Source organism: Sesamum indicum, linkage group LG2, assembly GCF_000512975.1.
Source record: "Sesamum indicum cultivar Zhongzhi No. 13 linkage group LG2, S_indicum_v1.0, whole genome shotgun sequence".
NCBI lineage: Eukaryota > Viridiplantae > Streptophyta > Magnoliopsida > Lamiales > Pedaliaceae > Sesamum > Sesamum indicum.
This window is the reverse complement of record NC_026146.1, coordinates 17,225,374-17,245,205: the sequence shown is the minus strand read 5'-3', so window position 1 is coordinate 17,245,205 and position 19,832 is coordinate 17,225,374. Positions and strand designations below refer to the sequence as shown.

At 36.2% G+C, this 19,832-nt stretch overlaps 4 protein-coding genes across 4 annotated transcripts; 2 read left to right on the top strand and 2 right to left on the bottom strand.

Moving 5' to 3' along the window:
- LOC105156542 (protein HGH1 homolog) lies at window positions 230-5,102 on the top strand. Its single transcript, XM_011072701.2, has 9 exons — window positions 230-401; window positions 625-747; window positions 1,576-1,773; window positions 2,061-2,139; window positions 2,352-2,497; window positions 3,108-3,221; window positions 3,750-3,881; window positions 4,601-4,714; window positions 4,832-5,102. The coding sequence occupies exons 1-9, from the start codon at window positions 348-350 to the stop codon at window positions 4,877-4,879; spliced, it is 1,008 nt and encodes a 335-aa protein (XP_011071003.1). The 5' UTR covers window positions 230-347; the 3' UTR covers window positions 4,880-5,102.
- Window positions 7,311-10,428, top strand: LOC105156541 (sphinganine C4-monooxygenase 1-like). Its single transcript, XM_011072700.2, has 2 exons — window positions 7,311-7,740; window positions 9,698-10,428. Exons 1-2 carry the CDS (start codon window positions 7,504-7,506, stop codon window positions 10,250-10,252), a joined length of 792 nt encoding a protein of 263 aa, XP_011071002.1. The 5' UTR covers window positions 7,311-7,503; the 3' UTR covers window positions 10,253-10,428.
- On the bottom strand, window positions 11,003-12,334 carry LOC105156760 (protein PHYTOCHROME KINASE SUBSTRATE 1). The gene has a single exon (XM_011072979.1). The coding sequence runs from the start codon at window positions 12,332-12,334 to the stop codon at window positions 11,003-11,005; it is 1,332 nt and encodes a 443-aa protein (XP_011071281.1).
- LOC105156540 (probable methyltransferase PMT2) lies at window positions 13,307-18,485 on the bottom strand. Its single transcript, XM_011072699.2, has 7 exons — window positions 18,164-18,485; window positions 16,527-17,182; window positions 16,124-16,334; window positions 15,639-15,933; window positions 15,062-15,442; window positions 14,360-14,437; window positions 13,307-13,883 (listed from the first exon to the last, which is right to left on the bottom strand). The coding sequence occupies exons 2-7, from the start codon at window positions 17,172-17,174 to the stop codon at window positions 13,658-13,660; spliced, it is 1,839 nt and encodes a 612-aa protein (XP_011071001.1). The 5' UTR covers window positions 17,175-17,182; window positions 18,164-18,485; the 3' UTR covers window positions 13,307-13,657.

Here is a 19,832-nt window from a genome sequence, read left to right as displayed (position 1 = left end):
CCAACATACTATTGTAAATCAGAAAAAATAAAGACAAGATGACAAATATGGAAATACATGCACGCTCGCAATAAATTCTTCGAGGAATTTAAATATGAATGTAAATTTCTAATTCATTATAAATATAATGGGGGGTGGGTATATAAGTGAATGGCCAACGGGCCGACCTGTTTGAATGAATGAGTGTATGTTTAAGTCCAAAGCCTTCGGTCTTTTCCTCAATGGACTGGGCCATTGGAGTTGCAATTATTTGCTTAAGAACTCTATTTTCGCTTCGCTGGTTCTTTGTGGAACCTTTTCCTTTCCACTTGGTTTTGAGAGTTCAGAAACTGTGAGAAGCAACAACAATGGCGACAGAGCTGGAGGAACTGCTGGACTTTCTCTCATCTCCTTCCCCACCTGTAATCTTTCTTCTCTTAAACTGGGTTCTATCGTAATTAGTCCCATAATCAGAGGGAAAGTTAATACAATCCTTTTCCTTTTTTGGTGAAGTGTACAGATAAAACATAACGGTGAAAACCATATGCGAATGTGTTTGGGATTTTCTTTAGGGTTTCTACTTTTGATTCTTTGATGTGGGCTTGCTGATTTTATGATGTTTGTTTGAGTGTGTGTACAATATAGATTAAAAAGGCTGCTGTAAGTATTGTCCGGGATTATACGGGGTCCGAGGATGGGCTACGCTCTCTTGGAAAATACTCCAGTACGGCTGTTCCTTCGTTGTCTAACCTTCTTGCTGAGAAAAAGGTACCTCTTTTAGCCTTTTGTTGATGAAAAGTATCAGATTGCCCTGCCGAGCTTGAGGATTAAGTTTCTTATTCTAGTGTTATTGTGTGCGGAAAGGTTGAATGCAGAATCCTGGGCAGATGCCTAAAGGGGGTGCTAAAAACTTGAACTTCTTTTAAGTTCTACTAGAAATTGCAGGGAATAGGAATTGAAAGCATATTCTATTTATAAAGGGATCTATTTTGGATGTGGAGAAGTAGAAGATGCTACGTGAAAAATGACTAAGGTGATTGAGAATAGTTTAAAACTTTCTCCTTTCTTTAGTGCTGCAACCCCGTTGGCTGATTTTATGCTTCTAGTAATGTAGTTTTTTCCTTTGACCTTTTCCATCTGATTTTCTTGTTTTGCATGAGAAATGCCTATCAACGGTATCTAGCCAATATTTCGACTTGATAGCGAATGCATCAGGCTTCACATACGTCCTTGTGATGAGCTTGTCCAAGTTCGATTTAATGTCTGTGGTTTCAGTACTTCAATCAGACAATTGAAACATGTAAAAGAATAAGGCTCATTAGTTTCTGGGCATCCCCTGTGATGAGGTTAGGTAGCCTGTTATACGCCAAAATAAGAGTAAATTTTTTGTGTTTGTTCATAATAGTTTATCAATAGATGACTTGGCTAGTAATCTCTCAAGTAGCCCAGTACTTACAGATAAGAAGTGCTGAATGGCCTCGTGGAATTACTAATCAATGGAAAATTTAATCAATCATGTATTTTGCACTTTTTTTAAATCATTGGTTGTGCCATTAGTTTCCTTGTCACCATTAGATTGATTTATTATTGGTTCAGGAAGTATCAGAACCTGCAGCAGAAGCCCTTGTTAATTTGTCACAAAATCGAGATCTAGCTGGAAAGATGGTTGAAATGGGTATGATAAAAACTATCATGGATATTCTGTACAAGCAAGACTGTGACATTACTCACTTACTGGTCATGCTACTTGTGAATCTCACACAACTGGATGTTGGGATTGAATCTTTGCTTCAGGTGGCTTTTATGATCTCCTTATTTATTTCATTTTCTTGTTTCCAACATTAAGGTAGTAATTTATTCAGTACAACTATACTTTGAAATTTGAATTAATGTTGTATAAGGTTTCATTTTTGTTTTTATCAATTATTATAAAAGTGAATTGGATTTTGGACCAAAAAGTAGTTTTATGTATTCATGTGATGTCGATCGGAGGATATTGTTATCCCGTACCTCATCTTTTCCTTTTTTTGAAAGATTGATTAACCGCTACTAATATGATTCATGTTAATCCTGGCTGCCAGAATGGAGATGAGAAGATGCGTGGTCTGTATATCATGAAACTGGTGAGGTCATTCTGTGCCTCATCTAATGAGAGAAAAGGTGAGTTTTGATACCATTTTCAGTTTGCTTTTCCTAATGGGTCATCGATATATGTTTGTATGACATGTCAAACAAATAGTTTAGGCTCTTATGATACTCTTTTGCTCTTCTGTAGTAATGTTGCAAGACTAAATTCATCTGTGGAGAAACTGATTTAGTTTTAATAGCACCAACATGGCTTAATCATCCTTCTCATTGTTCATCACAATCAGGTGATCCCTTTGAACATGTGGCTTCTATACTTGTAAACATTTCACAGAAAGAAGCAGGAAGAAAGCTTCTACTCGATCCTAAGCGAGGACTTCTGAAGCAAATTATCAGGCAATTTGATTCACCTAGCGCATTGCGGAAGAGAGGGGTATTTACTTTTACATTTTGCCTGATAAGTAGAAAGGGGGGATATATATAAACAATCCCTTTCCTTGATCTTTTATTTTTCCTTTTTGACCAATGAAGCATCATTTGTTCCACCATGCTATAGGGAATTGAATTGTTACCTGATTTCTGTTTTTGCTACTGAGCTGCAATAATTAAATGCTAGCATTCACAAATTGCTTCAAGGGGACAAAAATACTTCATGTCTGGAAAAAATACTCTATCCAATTTAGCTTCTCCAATTTTCTTTGCATCAGAATTTTATCTATGCACCATTTGCATGAGAATGATCTGAAATCCATGTAAGAAGGGGAGAGAGGAACAGAACAATTGACAACCTAAATGATTTCCTTAAACCAGTGTACTTGGTCGGTTGCAATGGAGTCCATAAGCACACCTCATCAGGACATTTTTGGTTTAAACTGGAGCAATTTTTGAGAGGTTAGGATTGAAAGATGTCGAACTAGCAGGAAGAAATAAGATTTTACAGATCAATGGTTTTGTATGCTTTCAACACCTAGATGTTTGGCTCCTTGAGTGAACTATGTGATTAATTTTGACCAAGAACTATTAGTTTTATTTTCTTCTAACAGGTCTCAGGAACAATTCGGAACTGCTGTTTTGAAGCTGAAGATCAGCTGCAGAATTTGCTTCTGATATCAGAGTTTCTCTGGCCAGCACTACTGCTTCCAGTTGCTGGAAACAAGGTAAATATACTTTAAAAGGTCATCTCTTTCTTGAGACGACTGTTTGAGATCTTGGATAAGTGCTTCTTGGTCAACATGTCATTAGGAAATTAATCAGATACAAGATGGAATTCTGAATTTGTATTAATTTTCATACTTTGTGCACAGCATGGATGATATTGGATTTTCTTGTCTAGTTAGCTGTTGGTATGACTACTGGAAACAATTTGAACCACAAGAATGAGTACCTGAGCAAGAGAAGATATCCTCTGAGCTGAAAAGAAGCCTTGGCAAGTAATCCTTGACAGAAATGAAAATCTGATCTGATGCAAGTTATGCTTGATGTTGTTGATAGAGTCTTCAGTAGTTAATAGTGTAGCAGACACTGATTCTTGAGATGAATAATGAACCACGTGATCTGGAAATAGGCTTGTGGGCTTGTATATAATACATGCACTCTAGGTCTTCAGCAAGAAACCTGATTTCTAATGTTATTTTGCTGTTTCTCGCATTTACATATAATCATCTGTGATTTTGTGACTTGTGCAGATTTACAGCGAGCAAGACACATCTAAAATGCCCCTTGAGCTCGGTAGTGCACTCTCAATTGAACGTGAAACAGTTTCTGATCCTGCAATTCGTATCCAAGCACTCGACGCTATATACTTGCTTGTCTTACAGGTATACCAGCTTCCTGTTTCGCCTGGGCAAGAATTATTGCTAGAATTATCTGAAAACGGTAGTCCTTTGTGGCTTAAGAATTGTTAAGTAAGCTAACTTATGTAGAGAAAGAGGAGCGAAGTCAGGACTTCCTCACAAGTATACTGGTTCGACAAGCCTTTTCTGTTATCTAATGGCTTGAGGAACCTCTTCTCTATGTGTATTGCCTTTTTATTTTTGTTTTTTTTTTTTAACAAACAAATGAATTAAAGTTCTGTACCTTAATGCTTAGCAGTGTTAACTCTTTCAAAATGTCGATCAAGTTTTGACATTCTGAACATTTTTCTGAATTTTTATGATGTATTTCAAGTTTATTCATAGAGTATAACATCCCTAATCATTAACTTTTCAGGCGCCACTCAGTTGTATTTTTCCTCCTCACCTGTTGATCTAATATAATTCTATCGTTCCATATTTCTTGATCTTTTTGAGTTAGTTCTCTGGAACCAAAAGATGATATCAATTCCTAAAGCCATGTTGTGTGAATCACCTCTGAGATGTTACTAACAAGAAATTGTTTGTGTGTGTGTGTGTTTATATCCTCGTTCTTGAGAAATTATTTGAATTTTCACAAAGTAAGGGCCTTCTCATTTACTTCAACCACCAAGTCAAGGAATAGAGTCCTAACATTTCTGTTTCACCGTGTTCCGTCTTTGTACTGATCGTTTTCCTCCTTTCAGGAAGCTGGCAGGCGAGCTTTCTGGTCTGTCAATGGTCCCCAGATACTACAAGTTGGGTACGAAGATGAGGAAAACCCACAAGTAATGGAGGCATATGAACGAGTCGGCTCGTTGGTACAAATCCTTTCCTACCTTTTTCCCCTCCAATAATAGCATTGGTTTTTCTTCCTCGAAATAAATTGCATCAGTGATACGTGTGCAAAATAGTAATATGTTCCTTCTCATTGCCAGTTGATTCAGGAGGGTGGTGCAAGCGAAGCCTCCACTCAGGAATCATAGTAGCCTGTCAGGGTTGCTTGCCGCCTCATCGCTGCAAGCAGTATCATGTCTGAAATCACAAGAGATGCTGTTTTTAAACTTTGTGACTTTCACAAAATTTATAGACATTTTGTTTATGTTTACTTTTCAAAGTAAAGCATGTAAAACAACGAACCACAGATCCTTTACGTGGAAATGTAGAATGCAGTATACATTACATGTTTTGTGCATCGAGTATATGAATGATTAATGCATACTTGTCTATTCCAAGAAAATGGAAATTTAAGACAGTTATCCATTCACAAAACATCAAATGCAAATCAAGAGAGGAGAGATGTACATAGTTTTGTATCAAATCAATGACAGAATTTCTGGGCATGGGCAAATTGGGAATTAGGTGATGGCGTCCAGTCAAGTCTCATAAAGGCTAAATTGTCAAAGCAGTAACGCGGTTAAGGAAGATGGGGTACTCAAACAAGGACCCCAAAATCTTGACCCTTTCATCATAACTTCAAAATATCTTACGTGCGACGTGTCAGATATATGTCCTCATTCCAATTAAAGCTTCTTATTACAGATATAGTTTATTTGCATTCATCCCAAGTAAACTTGTAATAATTCATCCCTTTATTTTTATGCTGTTAGCCAAACACCCTTTATAGTAATTTTAACTCTTTTTGTTTTTTCTTCTAAAAAAGAAATTAATAAAGAGCGTGAATATACAGTACTGTAAATTGTATGTTTGATATTGTGTAGTTATAAACAATTAAATACACATAATTTATATAACAAAGTTTAACTTTTAACCACCGAACCACAACTGTAAGGGCTCTCTTATTTTGTATGATGGAATTAAAATAAAATAGATAATTTCATGATTTCAATCATACTTTTATCATAATTAATGACGATTAATACCAAATTTAGACTAAATGAAGAAATAAAAAATAAACTTTGATTGACATGAATATCAAATTCAATCTTTTTAAATAAAGGAGGCATTAATGTATTCGGCTATGTTTTTCACTTAGTACATACAGCTCATTTTTCTCTATTTAGCTTTGTCATTAAGTTTGAATAAGATGCTTTCTTCAAATATATATATATAAATAGACATTAATATTTTAATTTGGAAAATTATTGAGAGAGCATAATCATTGGATCTTACTCTGTCATTATCCCACACATGGAAATACTAACAAGATAATGTCTTTTGCAACTTTTCCATTGTTAATGAAAAAAAAAAGTTGGCAACATATACATACATATATATATCCAAACAAGTAAATGCTGCTAGACGATACAAACATAATACCAAGTCTTGTTTGAGAGGGATAAAATTATAAATTCGAATCTTGGTTGATTGAACTTTACACAAAGTTGTGCGATTTAGAGAGTGTTTGAGTGAGTTTATAAATTTTTTAAAACATCTGACGTTTGAGAACTTAAAAAATATTATAAAGCGTTTGATAATATTTTTATATCAATATCTTATAAGTTCTAAAAATAAAATTTTAAAAAGTCATAAACACTTTTAAAAAGATAAATATAAATTTGTTCCTTACCAATATTTCATAAACTTTATAATTTTATTTTATTCAAACATTTTGTAAATTTATTTTTAAAAAAAAATTAACATTATATACTTTTTAAAAATATTTTATAAGATTACGAACTTATAATATCTTTTAAATAAATTTAATAAAGAAGCACACTTTAGTGATGTCGGCTACGCGTACTCTAATTTACCCACCATCGCATTCATGACAGCTACCTAATTTTGATGACTTTCGTTCTACATTAATTATCAGAACAAGTTTACAAGATTATTTACAAAGTTGTTTATTTTTTAAAATTTAGCCTCTCATTTACTGTAAATATTTTAGCTCTTCTTTTTTTTTCTTTTAACTAAATTTAAAAAAAAAAAACAGAATAAGGGGAAAAAAAGGTGCTTTCCATGAATAACATCAGAATTCTTCAATCTCTCAGCGTACACTGAATTTTTTCACCCCGTTATGTTATAATTATATATATTTTTAAAGAAAAATGATATGTATTAAAAATATTAAATACTTAATGCATGTATCTCTTTTTTCTTGTAATTTAATATTCATATTAAATATTAAATATTTTTAATATTGGTTGACTGAGTAATAATAATAATATAGCAAGAGCAAAGTAGTTTTTAGAATTTTCAAGTAAAAAACAACTCCTCTGAAATATGTATATTAATTATTAGAAGATAGATAATAAATTTGAATAAGTGGGAGTGGGGGATTGAGCTGACCTTATTCTTTACAAAATTGGGACAATTACATACATACATATACATACATACAACACGGCTAGAAACGACATTAGACTTTGGAGACTTCCGAGTAATCGCACATTTGTCTCACAATAATGAACAATCAATCGATCATCACATAATTCATTCATTCATCGCCCAACTCTCCCCCAACCCCAACCCCATCCCCAACCCCCTAGTGTTTTCACTTTCCAGGATACTATCGATTAGAAGCCCAATATACATCTCTCCCCCCCTCTCTCTCTTTATATGTTCTAGGGTTTGTTTCTTGAATTCTGATTCACCTCATCGCCCGCCAGCAGAAATTATTCTTCTTCTCGTGGGTGGAGTATTAGGGATGGAGATGATGAACGGTGGTTTCAAAGTGTCGGATGAATTGTTGGGGACCTTTGCGCCCATAATTCTATACTGGGCGTATTCAGGGATTTATGTGTTGTTAGGGTCACTGGAGGGTTACAGGCTGCATAGCAAGAAAGATGAAGATGAGAAGAATTTGGTGCCCAAGAAGGATGTGGTCAAAGGGGTTCTTCTTCAGCAAGCTGTTCAGGCTGTCGTCGCCACAATCCTCTTTGCAGTAAGTGGCTCTCTTTTCTTTTCTTTTCCTTTCTGTTAGTTGATTTTGCTATTGGGATGCGTCTGTGTTTTGGTGACGAATAGGTTTTAAGTTTCTTATGTTGTGTGGGTAAGCGTATGGATTTGTGTACATATGGGCGCTTACTGCTAAGACTTCTACTTTTTCTGTTTTTCGTTTGTTATCTATGTGCTTGTGTTTACATCATTATACGAATGTCATTAGGTTTGTTGTTTGCAAAATACCCTTGCGATTTTATTGATAAAGGGGTTATTTATCCTTTTAAAAGGACTCCTTGAAGTTTGCTTTTTTTCACTTTTTACTAGGTGCACCAGATGATTTTGTAGTGAATTGGCATAAAAAATTGTATCTTGCTGCTGATCTATAGTGATCGGTGGTGTTCATGGTGTACTTAAATTGGGGTTTAGTGACACCAGAAGATGTTTGAAATATTCTTCCACATCTGTAGGTGTGTTTTCTGTCTTTTTGGAGTGAACATGAGGATTAATCATCTGCAGATGCTTTTCAATAAACGTTCTCTAGTGTTTAGTGTCATGTAAAAACCTTAATATTTGCCATCTAAACATGTGATTTGCATTTATTGATATGTCTAATTCTTGTAAAAATGTATAAGTATATGACATCTGCTTGTTGATATTTTATCCAATACATGGTTGAACCTGGTTGTTAGAAATGCTGCTAACGTATATCACAGTTTTCCAGAAGCTTCTATCATACCCCTTAGCAGACTTGTTAGTTGTTAATTCACTCAAAAACCACAAGATAAAGAGTACTGTTAATATGGAGAATACTCTGGAAATCTTTTGGATTCTGTAATGCATACTTGGAATCTGAAACTAAAATGTTTCAGAAAATTGTGTAAATTGGATATTCGAAGAATATCTATGGAAATAAATGTGCTTGTTGTTATATAACAGATGATATCTGGGTTTGGAGATGAGCTTTTTGCTGATGTTAGAATATGACAATTTCATTTAGATATCATCAAAGACCTGAGATTTTAATAATGTGCTTCAGAATTTTGATACTAATAATACTATCAGGACACTAGATGGTCATTGCTAGACTTTGTTAATGGCAGGTTTGTTCAGTTTTACTTTGTCCTGTGATTCCATGAATGGGGGATATTTTCCATTTATAGGAACCAGCTCGAAGACTAATTCCAGCTGTTGCCATATTTGGTGCTCACAGTTGTTGGGAAGTGTGAAAAGTTGCGAATCTGGTCAGCAGAAGAACATTTGTAGCACTCAATGATCCATAAAACTTTGAAATGGCAATTAATGATCCCTGAAACTTTGGAATGGTTTGAGCATTAAATTGTTGGGCACAGAAAATGCCAAATTTGTTTGACCAATATATTACCTTATAAAGCTTCATATACCTTAAATTTTAGCTGGTTCACATGAAAACATGATGAACCTAAAGTGCAATTGGAGTAATCTCCCTGAACATTGCTCGTCTATATCCAGATGTACCACTTTCAGGGTTTATTTTTTCCGGAAGTGGGGTTCCCAAACTGATTCCTTTCTATTTCTGCTGAAGTCTTTTCCCTCTTTGTTCATGAGTGGAGACACAGATTTTGATGACTAACAATATAAAGTCTGGCTGTTGCCATTGTCAGTAACTGAAAGAGTTCTTTTTATTGATTGAAAGAAAACAATCTGAAGTTTATTCTCATTTGTCCCACTGGACTGGTCCCATTGGTCTTTGTTCACAAATATACTTAGATACACACCTCTAGTGGTTGCTGCCTTGACAATGTGCTGGGAACAATGTATTTTCAGCTTTTACTGGGATATCTCCATGCTGCTACTACCTTATCAAAGAGAAAAATTGGATTAACATCATATTTTCTTGTAAATTTCCCCGTATTAATGATTTGCTGACTGATGCATCAATTATGATAGTAATTTGTAAATGAATTATACTTCTGATGTAGGTCACTGGAAGCGACAGTGAATCTGCACAAGCACAACAGTCTTCCCTTATTGTTCTTGCTAGACGATTTTTGGTTGCAATGATGGTGTTAGATACCTGGCAGTACTTTATGCACCGTTACATGCATCACAACAAGTTCTTGTACCGGCATATCCATTCTCAACATCACCGACTTGTTGTCCCATATGCTTTTGGAGCTTTGTACAACCACCCCTTGGAAGGTCTGCTTCTTGATACAATTGGTGGAGCTTTAGCTTTCCTTGTCTCAGGCATGTCCCCTCGAGCTTCCATCTTCTTCTTCTCATTTGCTACCCTCAAAACAGTTGATGATCACTGTGGGTTATGGTTACCTGGCAATCTTTTCCACATTTTCTTTAGAAACAACTCAGCATATCATGATATTCATCACCAGCTCTATGGCAACAAATATAACTTTTCGCAGCCATTCTTTGTGATGTGGGATCGGATCCTTGGTACTTACATGCCTTACTCACTGGAGAAGAGAACTAATGGAGGATTTGAAGCACGGCCCACTAAAGATTGCAAGGAAAACTGACTAAAATAATCATTTCCTGTAACAATTGTGTATCAGTATAGGTTTTCGTTTTTCTTATTTTTACATTTTCTTGAGTGCTATTATGAATCGTACATATCTATACCTATGCCATGTTTTATAACCAGCTCTTCTCGATGTAAGCATTTGAGGGAATGATGAAACTTGAAGTTTTTTCATAGGCTCCTGGCAGACATTTATTATTTTATTAATTTATGTTTTCTGATCTTGGTTTGTGATGCATAACGTTGGTTGTTCATTTATCATGTGGTTTTGGTTCGTAGCTATGAAATAGCTCGTTGCAAGGAAATTTGTTTATTGTGCGCCGAATGTGGAAGTAATGAGTTAATACTTTGGTTTGATCAGATTTAGTGTATCATAGGGATCAATCATTGATTGAGAGAGTTTCTAATTTTGCATTCAATTTCTACGAGGTACTCTGTATTTTTCCAAGATCTCATTTTTGTAGATTAAGATGAGGAACGAAATGAAGAAACATCAACACTCGGGTTCTTTCACTTCTATCAACCAAAGAAGAGCTGAACAAGAAATACCTTCTCCTGATTTAACTTCCTCTGCTCGCATAGCTCCTTTCCTTCTCAAGCATCCAAAAACACCCTTTGATGGTGTCGTAATAAATTCACATATTATCAAGTCCTATACAGTTAAACATAAAACATAAGAACAAAATTTATTTAGCATACAAAGGATGACCAGCACTTATTGAGGTAGTACACATGCCTGCTTCTTGGATCAAAACAAGCCAGCATTATTACCATCATGAAATGTTGCCATCAGTTTAAATGATTTCGACTTCATTAGGTGCCTTCTTCCAATGGAAGAAAATCCCTTCTCATTTGGTATATGTGCATCTCCAGCAACCCTGACAGATTTCTGATTCTTACATCCTGAAAGAATACTTGAATGCCGTTTAGGCATTTCCTTGAATCGGCCATTTTTGGAACTCAGGCTCACACTCTGAGCATGCAGCATTTTGGCAGTGGTGCTGGTGATGGTGCTGATGGTGGATTTTGGCCCTTCGGTATCTGACAGGATAGAGAAGTCAGCAGCATTGGCGGTGATAACGCTCCACTCTATGCTCGCTTCACTTGGTGCATAACATGCTCCTGGGGTTATGCCTTCTGGTTCCTGCATGGAACTCCAGGAGAAACTCTCAGTTTCAAGTAAGGTTGAACCTGCATCTTTATCACTTGGGATTCTTCTGTTTTGTTCTGCTGATTCTGGCGCAATTGCATTCCAAGTCGACAGGGTTAACCTTTTCTCCAGGCTGAAGAAACTCTTCCCGTTTTCCAGGATTGTGGAGTCAAATACTTCTGGTGATTTTTGCTTCATGGTATCATCTTCCTCTCGTACTTGTATTTTTGCTGCCCGATTTCCACTCCTGGGATTGAAGACTGGGTAGCTGAAACTGCAATCTGAATTTATTTTCTGTCCGAGTTCATCGAACTCCATACAGTGGAAACCCAGCTGTGAATTGTTAACCAAACGACCACTGGTTCCACCTCCTAGTTTTGATTTTTCATTAACCGATCCAGTGCTTGTACTCTTGGCGGAGCATTTTACACCTTTAGAGACGTTGATATTCATGGAAATCTTGTCAGCACAAGAACAACTGCAGCCAGTCCTAGCAAGAAAACGCTTCTCATTTGTTCTTCCAGTCTTCTGGTTTCTTGGAACAGTATACAATAATGCGCTCTGGCTATTACGACTTGATTCAGAGTGGACACTGGGGGCTGCATTCCAGGGCTGCTCTTTCCTCAGTTGGTGACATGGTACATATCCAATAGGAATATCATCGTTGAAATATTTCTTGGCATCAAAGACATCAATTTCTGTGTCTTCTATTTGGTCTTTTCCAAGAAAAACATGATCATGTGGGATGGCGATGGAGGAATTCAGGCCCCGCGTTCTTGTCCCTCTCAGTGTAAGAACAAATGTTTCTTCAGCTCCACGTAAGTATGACGAAACTGAAGGGTCTCGGAAACTTTTGCCATTTTGGTAAGACGAGGTGTGTGTAACACTTGTCTTGGATGTTGAAGCCAATGTTATCACAGGCAAGGACATTGCTGTGTTTTGGATGAAGCCCAAAGAACTAGATATATGAAAATGTGGCTCTTTACGACTTCTTGATGTGAAAAAGCCAATAGGAGGTGAGGCTTAGATGAGTTCTAAACCAGCTACAACAAGTAAAGCTATAGAGAAGATGGGATAGAATAGCCTGAACTAATTAGTGGCCTCAAGAGAAGGTTCTGTTTGGCTCATTCATTAATAATGACTCGGACCAGATTGACTGACTGTTTGCCAATAATTCTTTACGAACTCTATCTACGAGCAAGCTGTGATGTTGAAGGGATTGGGCCACACGTCAAGTTATTGTACTCTTAATTCCTTCCATGTTCTGCTTTTCGGGCACCAAGGTAGTGCCCCATGAAAGCTCGTCACTTAACCACTTTCTGCATGTGGTTTGGTTATGCATTTCTAGAGAAGAAATTACTCTTTTCTGTATAAGTGGAGATTCTTGCATACAGAACTACTGATAGAGTGTAGAGAAATGGACTTGTATTCAGCAAGCATACATACATGAGGATAGGAATGTGTCAAAAAGTCACAGTACCATGATGCTTGTATACCACATTAACTTGGATTTATGACAAGCCAAGATGAAACTAGCCAGAGAAGTTTTTGTTTTCTTCTGCATTTTGGTGCAGAGAACAGAAGAATGTTGACCATGAAAGAATGCAGAATCCACAGCATCACAAGTTCACAACCAGAGCTGACTGAATCCATGGCATAGTTTTCCACTGTTTAATGCCAATAATGGAGGGTCATAAGATATATCATGACAAGTAAGCAAACTGGCCAATATGATTATGTCTATTCTTATGGTTGGATCTATTGGCAGTGTCGGCAGAAAACCAAGTTCATACTGTTCGTTTTTACCAACAGAGAATTCCAGAAACAAGTAGGACAAAATCAGGTAGTTATGGTGCAGAGTTGAAAGAAAATTTGAACTAAAGCATAAGTTGCACAATGACATTACTTGAAATGACACTTTTATCATACACAAAAAGTCAAGAACCAGAGCTAGAAGAATAAGAAATGCATGTCTGAACTTTGAAGGGTGATATCGCTTCTTTTCCTACTTTGGGGGGAGATGGGTTTAAAATTTCTGGGATCAATAAATAATAGTAGTGTTACAAGACAGTTCAATCTATAATCTACAGAAAAATCCCTGGTTAAATACTTGCCATCCCGCTCACACCTCCTTTGGAGAACTCATTGCCCCGGCAAAACTCTAATGATGAGATGTTCTTGGAATTCATATAAGAAATCAAGTTTGCCGTTCGAAATTATGTCACCTGCATTTAAGATTTGGGTTGTTGGCCTTCAATGCGAGGAAGTGGAGTTACCCACCCAGTATTGCTTAACTACAACCAGTATCTTTTCTGGTACAAGGGGACCGTCCTCGTGGTCCATCATTTTAGAATCCCATCTCATACCACCAATCATCTTCTTCACCTTGACTAGTACATCAACTTCATCACGGAATATAACTGCACCTTCAGGCCGCAGAATCCTGTCCATCTCTAACAATATGTCCTCGAAGTCACACCTGCATTCATTTAGTTGAAAATTAACAAGAAATTCAAGTGATTGTGTTTATATCAAATTATGCACAATGTCAAGGAAAGAAACAGAATCAAAATTGACAACATCCTTCTGCCAAGGGGATAACAAAAAATATCATTTTACCCCCAAAGTGACATCTTTGGGAACATATGGATTATCCTTACAGCCACATGAGGTTAAAATGCAAAATACAGTTTTTACAGAAGAGAACAATACTTTTATCTTCCCAAAGGACCATCAGCCGTTGTCCACTTATAGCTAATCATGAATGAAATACGTTCAGATAGGACTGACAGAATTTTTTCATAATACCCTTGAAGTTCCTATTTAAGGAAAAGCATGTTTTTTCTATGAAACACCAAGAAAAGCCTGTGTCCTTGAACAGGCAATGACAAGTATCCTAAAATAGTGCTCTTTCTAGGCAGAATACCAAAAAATCAAGGCATAGTGGATGCTTACTTGTCTTTGTACAAGCTAAAAACACCATTAGCATGGATGAGATCATAGGTCCTTGGATATGTAGAGAAAGCTTCACACCTGAGTAAGAAAATCGGTCAGCAAAATAGTATTAAAACCAATTAAAGGTTGCAGCCACAGAGTATTAACTATTCAAATAAAAGCTGAACCTGATGAAGCAAATAATATGCAATTTGTTGGATTACATATGGATCTTCCATCACTTGAATTACGTATTTATATTTCTACATGCAAAAGGGAGAACCTTAGCCCCAAAATGAGCACCAATTGATGATAAAGCTTGAACATTCAGTCAACAATTTTCAGAATTGATCCCACAGAGGAAGATTTCAGAAAGATGCATAGCCCAGTCTCAACTTGGTCTGCAATATTGAAAACATGATCTTGATAGTACATCGTACTTGCAAAGTCACCTCATTCGCTAATGTATTTTTAGTTATCCTATGTTTTAAGAGTTCAGGTGGTTGCATTGGCCCTTAAAAAAGCTCAATCTTTCAATTTTGTGAGGCTTAGTTCAACCAACTCAAATGGACAAAATAAATGGAAGAATCAGCAAGGTACTATAAGAACCAAAAGAAATGTAAAGTTAGTTAAAAATAACATGTGATGGTGCCATTTGAGTGCAAGCGACAATGCAAACGGCTCAGTCGTTTATACTAAAAACAGCGAGTCTAGTAGGCATACCAGTCATGATAAATGCCAATCAATCCTCTTTCATAAATAACACCCAGGGTATTTTTGTCGGCAATAGTGGGTACAACATTCATAACCCACAACTTGGGAGATTGAAGTGCAGCAGCAAAACCTCCAAATCCGGCATTCATATCCATAATGTTGCGGTACCTTCCAGAGTCAATAATCCTATTAATCTTTCTATAGGCATTGACATGCTTTTTCCATAGCTTATTGTCCTCCAGGTATTCGTCAACAGAAACTCCAGGAACTGCACCACTAGCAATTCTGGGGGGAACAGCATATAGCCTTTCAGGGAATGGTTTGAGACCAGGAACACCATCACTGTTAGCAATATCATTCCGAGTAATACATGGCTCCATCTTCTTGTACCTGATAATTGATAAATAAGTTGGGCATTGAAACCATTTAGATTCTGAGCTTCCTAACCAAGCATGCAACTTCAGCACTTGTAATGTGTGTGCCATGTTACAATTACACACACACACACACACATATATAAGTACCCATAAAAGTGAAAATACTGGAACTACAAATTACGACTATGTATGCAATTAGTGATCCATACCAGACATCATCAGCGTCTTCAGATTTACAGAATGCTGCCCCAGAATTTTCTTGTGCAGCTCGACAAGAATCAGTATCCATTGACTTCTGCCATATTGCAATCTCACCAATCTCAGCCTTCTTCTCCCAGCAGAGAAGTTTCGCAACCTCTTCAATCTTCCTTTGTTCTTCTTGGAGTTCATCCATTGGACGTTTCCACGCCTTGTAATTAACCTTCCAGTTGATGGGAGGACCTGAAAGCACCCAGTAGCCACCAGGTCTAAGCACACGATCAACTTCCCTCATATATAGTCCATCTGAAAAGAGAAACAGAATCAGATTACAACATACCAATAGCACCTCAAGATGATAAGGAACCTCTTTAGTCGCAGTTGGATAAATTAGATTAATTGTGGAACACCATCAAGCTAGAATTTATTTCAGCATCTGTGCTATATTTTCCACAGATTGTGCACAGAAACACACTATATAACTTTTCGTACTTACCATTAATCCCCCAAGGTATAAGACAACGGGAACAGTGAGCCATGTCAAAAGCTCTAGATGGATATGGCAATTTTATGGTTCCAAGAACACCAATGACAGCAGGTACACCTCTTTCAAGAGCAAACTGAACCTGGGCTTCATGGGAGTCTCTTGGTGCAAATGACATTGCTATAACATTTCTTTTCCATAGATATGCACCCCAACTTGCAACCTAGAACAATAAGTAAAAACTTACCACAGAGATAATCCACATATTGACATACACAACACGTAATTTACAAAATAGGAAGTTAACCACACAGATAATCAAACAGATTTGCAGTGAAAAAAATCTCAACGATCACAAGACAAATACACAAAGAAGTGCAGAAGTCACGAAAAAACACTTGTAGCACTCACATACCCCACAACCAGTATCCAGAGCGGTCCTAACAGTTCCATTTTTAATTGGTATAACTGAAGCAAGCTGGTCGATGTATTTATCAGCCCCCTGAGGAAATTGTGTACCTCCACCAGGGAACCTAAACACATTGCCCTCATACTGGATCCAGTTCTGAATAGCCTTCTCAACTGTTAAGCTTTTATATGGTGCATTGGCATAGGGAACGTAATCACGACTCTTTGGCCATGGAAATGGTGTCACGTATCCTTTAGAAGCCGGAATAAGGCAATGAAGTTTCTCTTCTTGAGAAGGACAATGTCTTTCACGATAAATCATATTTTCCCTTGGGAAAGTCATTGCGCGTCTTTGATCTTGGCAAGGTGTGTAATCAGTATACCGAGGATGGCATGGCTTATATACTGTCACTTTAGAATCAGAATCATCAATTATCCCAGCTTCACCACTGTGATGGGTTTCAAAATTGAGGTTTGGAAGGATGTTGCAGTTTGCTCCACTCTTCGTCATCTCCAACGCTATACTGTCCCCTTTCCCAAACCCACTTCTCTGCCATGCTCCCAGTAAGTAGAAGAAACAGCACAGACCAGCAACTATGAAAATAGAGACCGAACTCCTAGTTCTACTGTCCCCCGAATTAAACTTGTTCGCCATCACAGGCCCTGAAACATTTATTATTCAATGTTAATAGAGACAGAAGAGCTTGAAAATTTTCCTATATTAGCACACAATAATACCCATGAGTCCAAATAGCATAAAATAAAATTTAAAAGTTATGACCCTGGTGATATCAAATTCAACCATGACGCCCAAAAAAGTCATTGACCAGATCACACTTGGAATTTCAATTCTATTCAATTAAAAGTTGTCCTTCCTCCTTTTCCACATTAGAATGCATTAACTGGTAACCACTAAATAAGCAAGTTTAGTTACTGTTAGGACAGCCAGGAAATCACAACCCTCCCCGAAGACCATAAAAATCCTAAAGTAAAATACTAGTGGACATTGTCAAAGCAACTGATGGTGATTGCTATACGTTAGGCAATGAACGTAGATCCATAGCCACATTACCTAGATCCATGTTGAATCTCAATTGGTGAAACAGAACAAAGCCTGTTGATAGCAACCCTTAAATATCTATATTTTTTGCTTCACCTTCAAGAAACGACATGACTGTACCAGAATCATAGATCTATACAAAATCCAGGAGAAATTATTAACATACAAAAAGATTGATCAGGAAAAGGGGCTTTAACTTCAACAAGACTTCATCTGTATGACATTCCACTTAATACGCTCTGCTTTCAGCTGGAGGAAACGGTAAGTAATTGTTCCATACTTAACTAGAAACACGCAATACCACTCGAACAGTAGCAGAAGTATCTAGACTATGAAGTGTCCGACATAAAAGGTGTCTGCCGTTACAATTCAAGCATAAGCTCGGTTCCCTTTTCATAAACCTTGAACTGAATCCTGAAAGAAGTAAAACCTAACACTTTCTCAAGTTCAACTGAAAAAAAAAATCTTTACTTGAGGAACGAAACACATAAACAGATTCAGAAACAGCACGAGGTACACAAAACAAAAAGCAAACATTCTTAACTGAAGTTAATCAAGAATGTATTAAGGATTAAATCTCATACCAATCGCATCAGTTGATACACTGTAACTGATGCAAACCCTGATTCAACGATCTAGAAAGCTCGTATCTTTATGCTTTTTGCCACTCCGACAGATCCAATTATCAGTGTCTTCGACAGTACAAGAGAAGTTCAACAGTGAGTCAAAAACCCTAATCTTAATCTTAAAGATGCACACTCCCTAAATTCTGGTGTGACAGATATCTTGTGTGTGTATATATAGATTGAGCATACATAGCATTAATCTCTCTCTCTCTCACTCTCACACACACTCTCTCACTACTAACACGTCGTCGGACGACAAATAAATCTTGGTTCTTCTTTTCTTTTCTTTTCTTTTTTCTTCTTTGGGCTACTAAAATGCGCAATGTCTGAAATAGGAATTTGTATATTATCGTTAATATCACTGTGTGCACATAACTCTTTGAATTAGCATATTTAGCCCATAAGTTATTTCTTGTACGAAATTTGTTTGAAAATTAACCAAAACTAATGAATTCAGGATCAATTTGTGCACGCAAAGTTACATATGATAATTTTTATCTATGCTAAGGAGATAATAAAGTGAAGATATGTCAACATATAACAACCATTATGATCATATTAAAATTTTAATTTTTATTTTTCACGAAATAAATGTTAAGATCATATTTTACTTTATGGGTTTAGATGGGCGATTTCAAATTTTTAATAATAAATTACTTAAATTTAGGGATTAAATACACTTTATATTCCTCGACTATACATAAAGTGCATTTACGCCCCTCAACTATAAAACGTAACAAAATAGCCCGTCATGATACACACTAATTTTTTATGATAAAAATGCCCTTAAGTATTTACACTCTTAAACTTTCTTTATTACGATAATTCTCTTAAAATATAATTTGAATTATTATAAAAAACTTTATTTAAAATAAACACTACCTATGAGTATAGAATATGTATAAAATTTATATAATTTTTGCTTGTATTATTATATATATTGAACTATTTGTAAAAATAAAGTATTAGTACAAATTTAAAATATTCATCAAATATATATATATATATATACTGTAAAATATGTAAATCTATAATATAATTAATATCTGATATGGAAGATAGAATAAAATGGGTCTCCATGTGGCTCCTCTCCTTTTGGTCGTCAATTACATCGATCCTCATTGACTAGAAATGATTGAGATTGTATCGCTTACTAGAGATCCTGATAAGCTCAGAATGCAACCCCTAGTGCCCCCTCTCTTTCAATATCGGTGGATCCTAGGGATCTTCCAACTAGAATTCTCAAGGACTTGAGGCTGCCTCTATTAAAGTAGTTGCTAAATTGATATAGCGATCCCTTGAATCCAATGCATCCATGGAACCAGTCGCAGATTCTGGAGCCAAAGAAGAGTATGGAGAAAAGTAAGAGCATCTTCTTCTTCAATTGCGCTAACAGCTCAAATAGCAACGATGGTAATGACGATAGCTTTACAGGAATTGTATTCTATATTTTTTAAGTGATACATTTTTATTATGTTGGCATGTAATTGAATAAATTCTTTTAAGTTATATAACATATTTTCTATAATATTATATGCATTATACATAGACACATATTTACATGTATTTTTTAACATAATTTATTTACTTTGTAAAATATATTTGCATATATTGAGCTTATAAATAT

What these genes read in the sequence shown, in the direction of transcription:
- LOC105156542 (XM_011072701.2), top strand. Translation starts at nt 348, where the DNA reads ATGGCGACAGAGCTGGAGGAACTGCTGGACTTTCTCTCATCTCCTTCC. An exon ending in GCGCATTGCGGAAGAGAGGG is followed by an intron (nt 2,498 to 3,107) that starts GTATTTACTTTT and finishes TTCTTCTAACAG; the next exon opens with GTCTCAGGAACAATTCGGAA. An exon ending in TTCCAGTTGCTGGAAACAAG is followed by an intron (nt 3,222 to 3,749) that starts GTAAATATACTT and finishes TGACTTGTGCAG; the next exon opens with ATTTACAGCGAGCAAGACAC.
- LOC105156541 (XM_011072700.2), top strand. Translation starts at nt 7,504, where the DNA reads ATGGAGATGATGAACGGTGGTTTCAAAGTGTCGGATGAATTGTTGGGG. An exon ending in TCGCCACAATCCTCTTTGCA is followed by an intron (nt 7,741 to 9,697) that starts GTAAGTGGCTCT and finishes CTTCTGATGTAG; the next exon opens with GTCACTGGAAGCGACAGTGA.
- LOC105156760 (XM_011072979.1), bottom strand. Translation starts at nt 12,334, where the DNA reads ATGTCCTTGCCTGTGATAACATTGGCTTCAACATCCAAGACAAGTGTT.
- LOC105156540 (XM_011072699.2), bottom strand. Translation starts at nt 17,174, where the DNA reads ATGGCGAACAAGTTTAATTCGGGGGACAGTAGAACTAGGAGTTCGGTC. An exon ending in CTCTGGATACTGGTTGTGGG is followed by an intron (nt 16,335 to 16,526) that starts GTATGTGAGTGC and finishes TTATTGTTCTAG; the next exon opens with GTTGCAAGTTGGGGTGCATA. An exon ending in TTTAGCTTGTACAAAGACAA is followed by an intron (nt 13,884 to 14,359) that starts GTAAGCATCCAC and finishes AAATGAATGCAG; the next exon opens with GTGTGACTTCGAGGACATAT.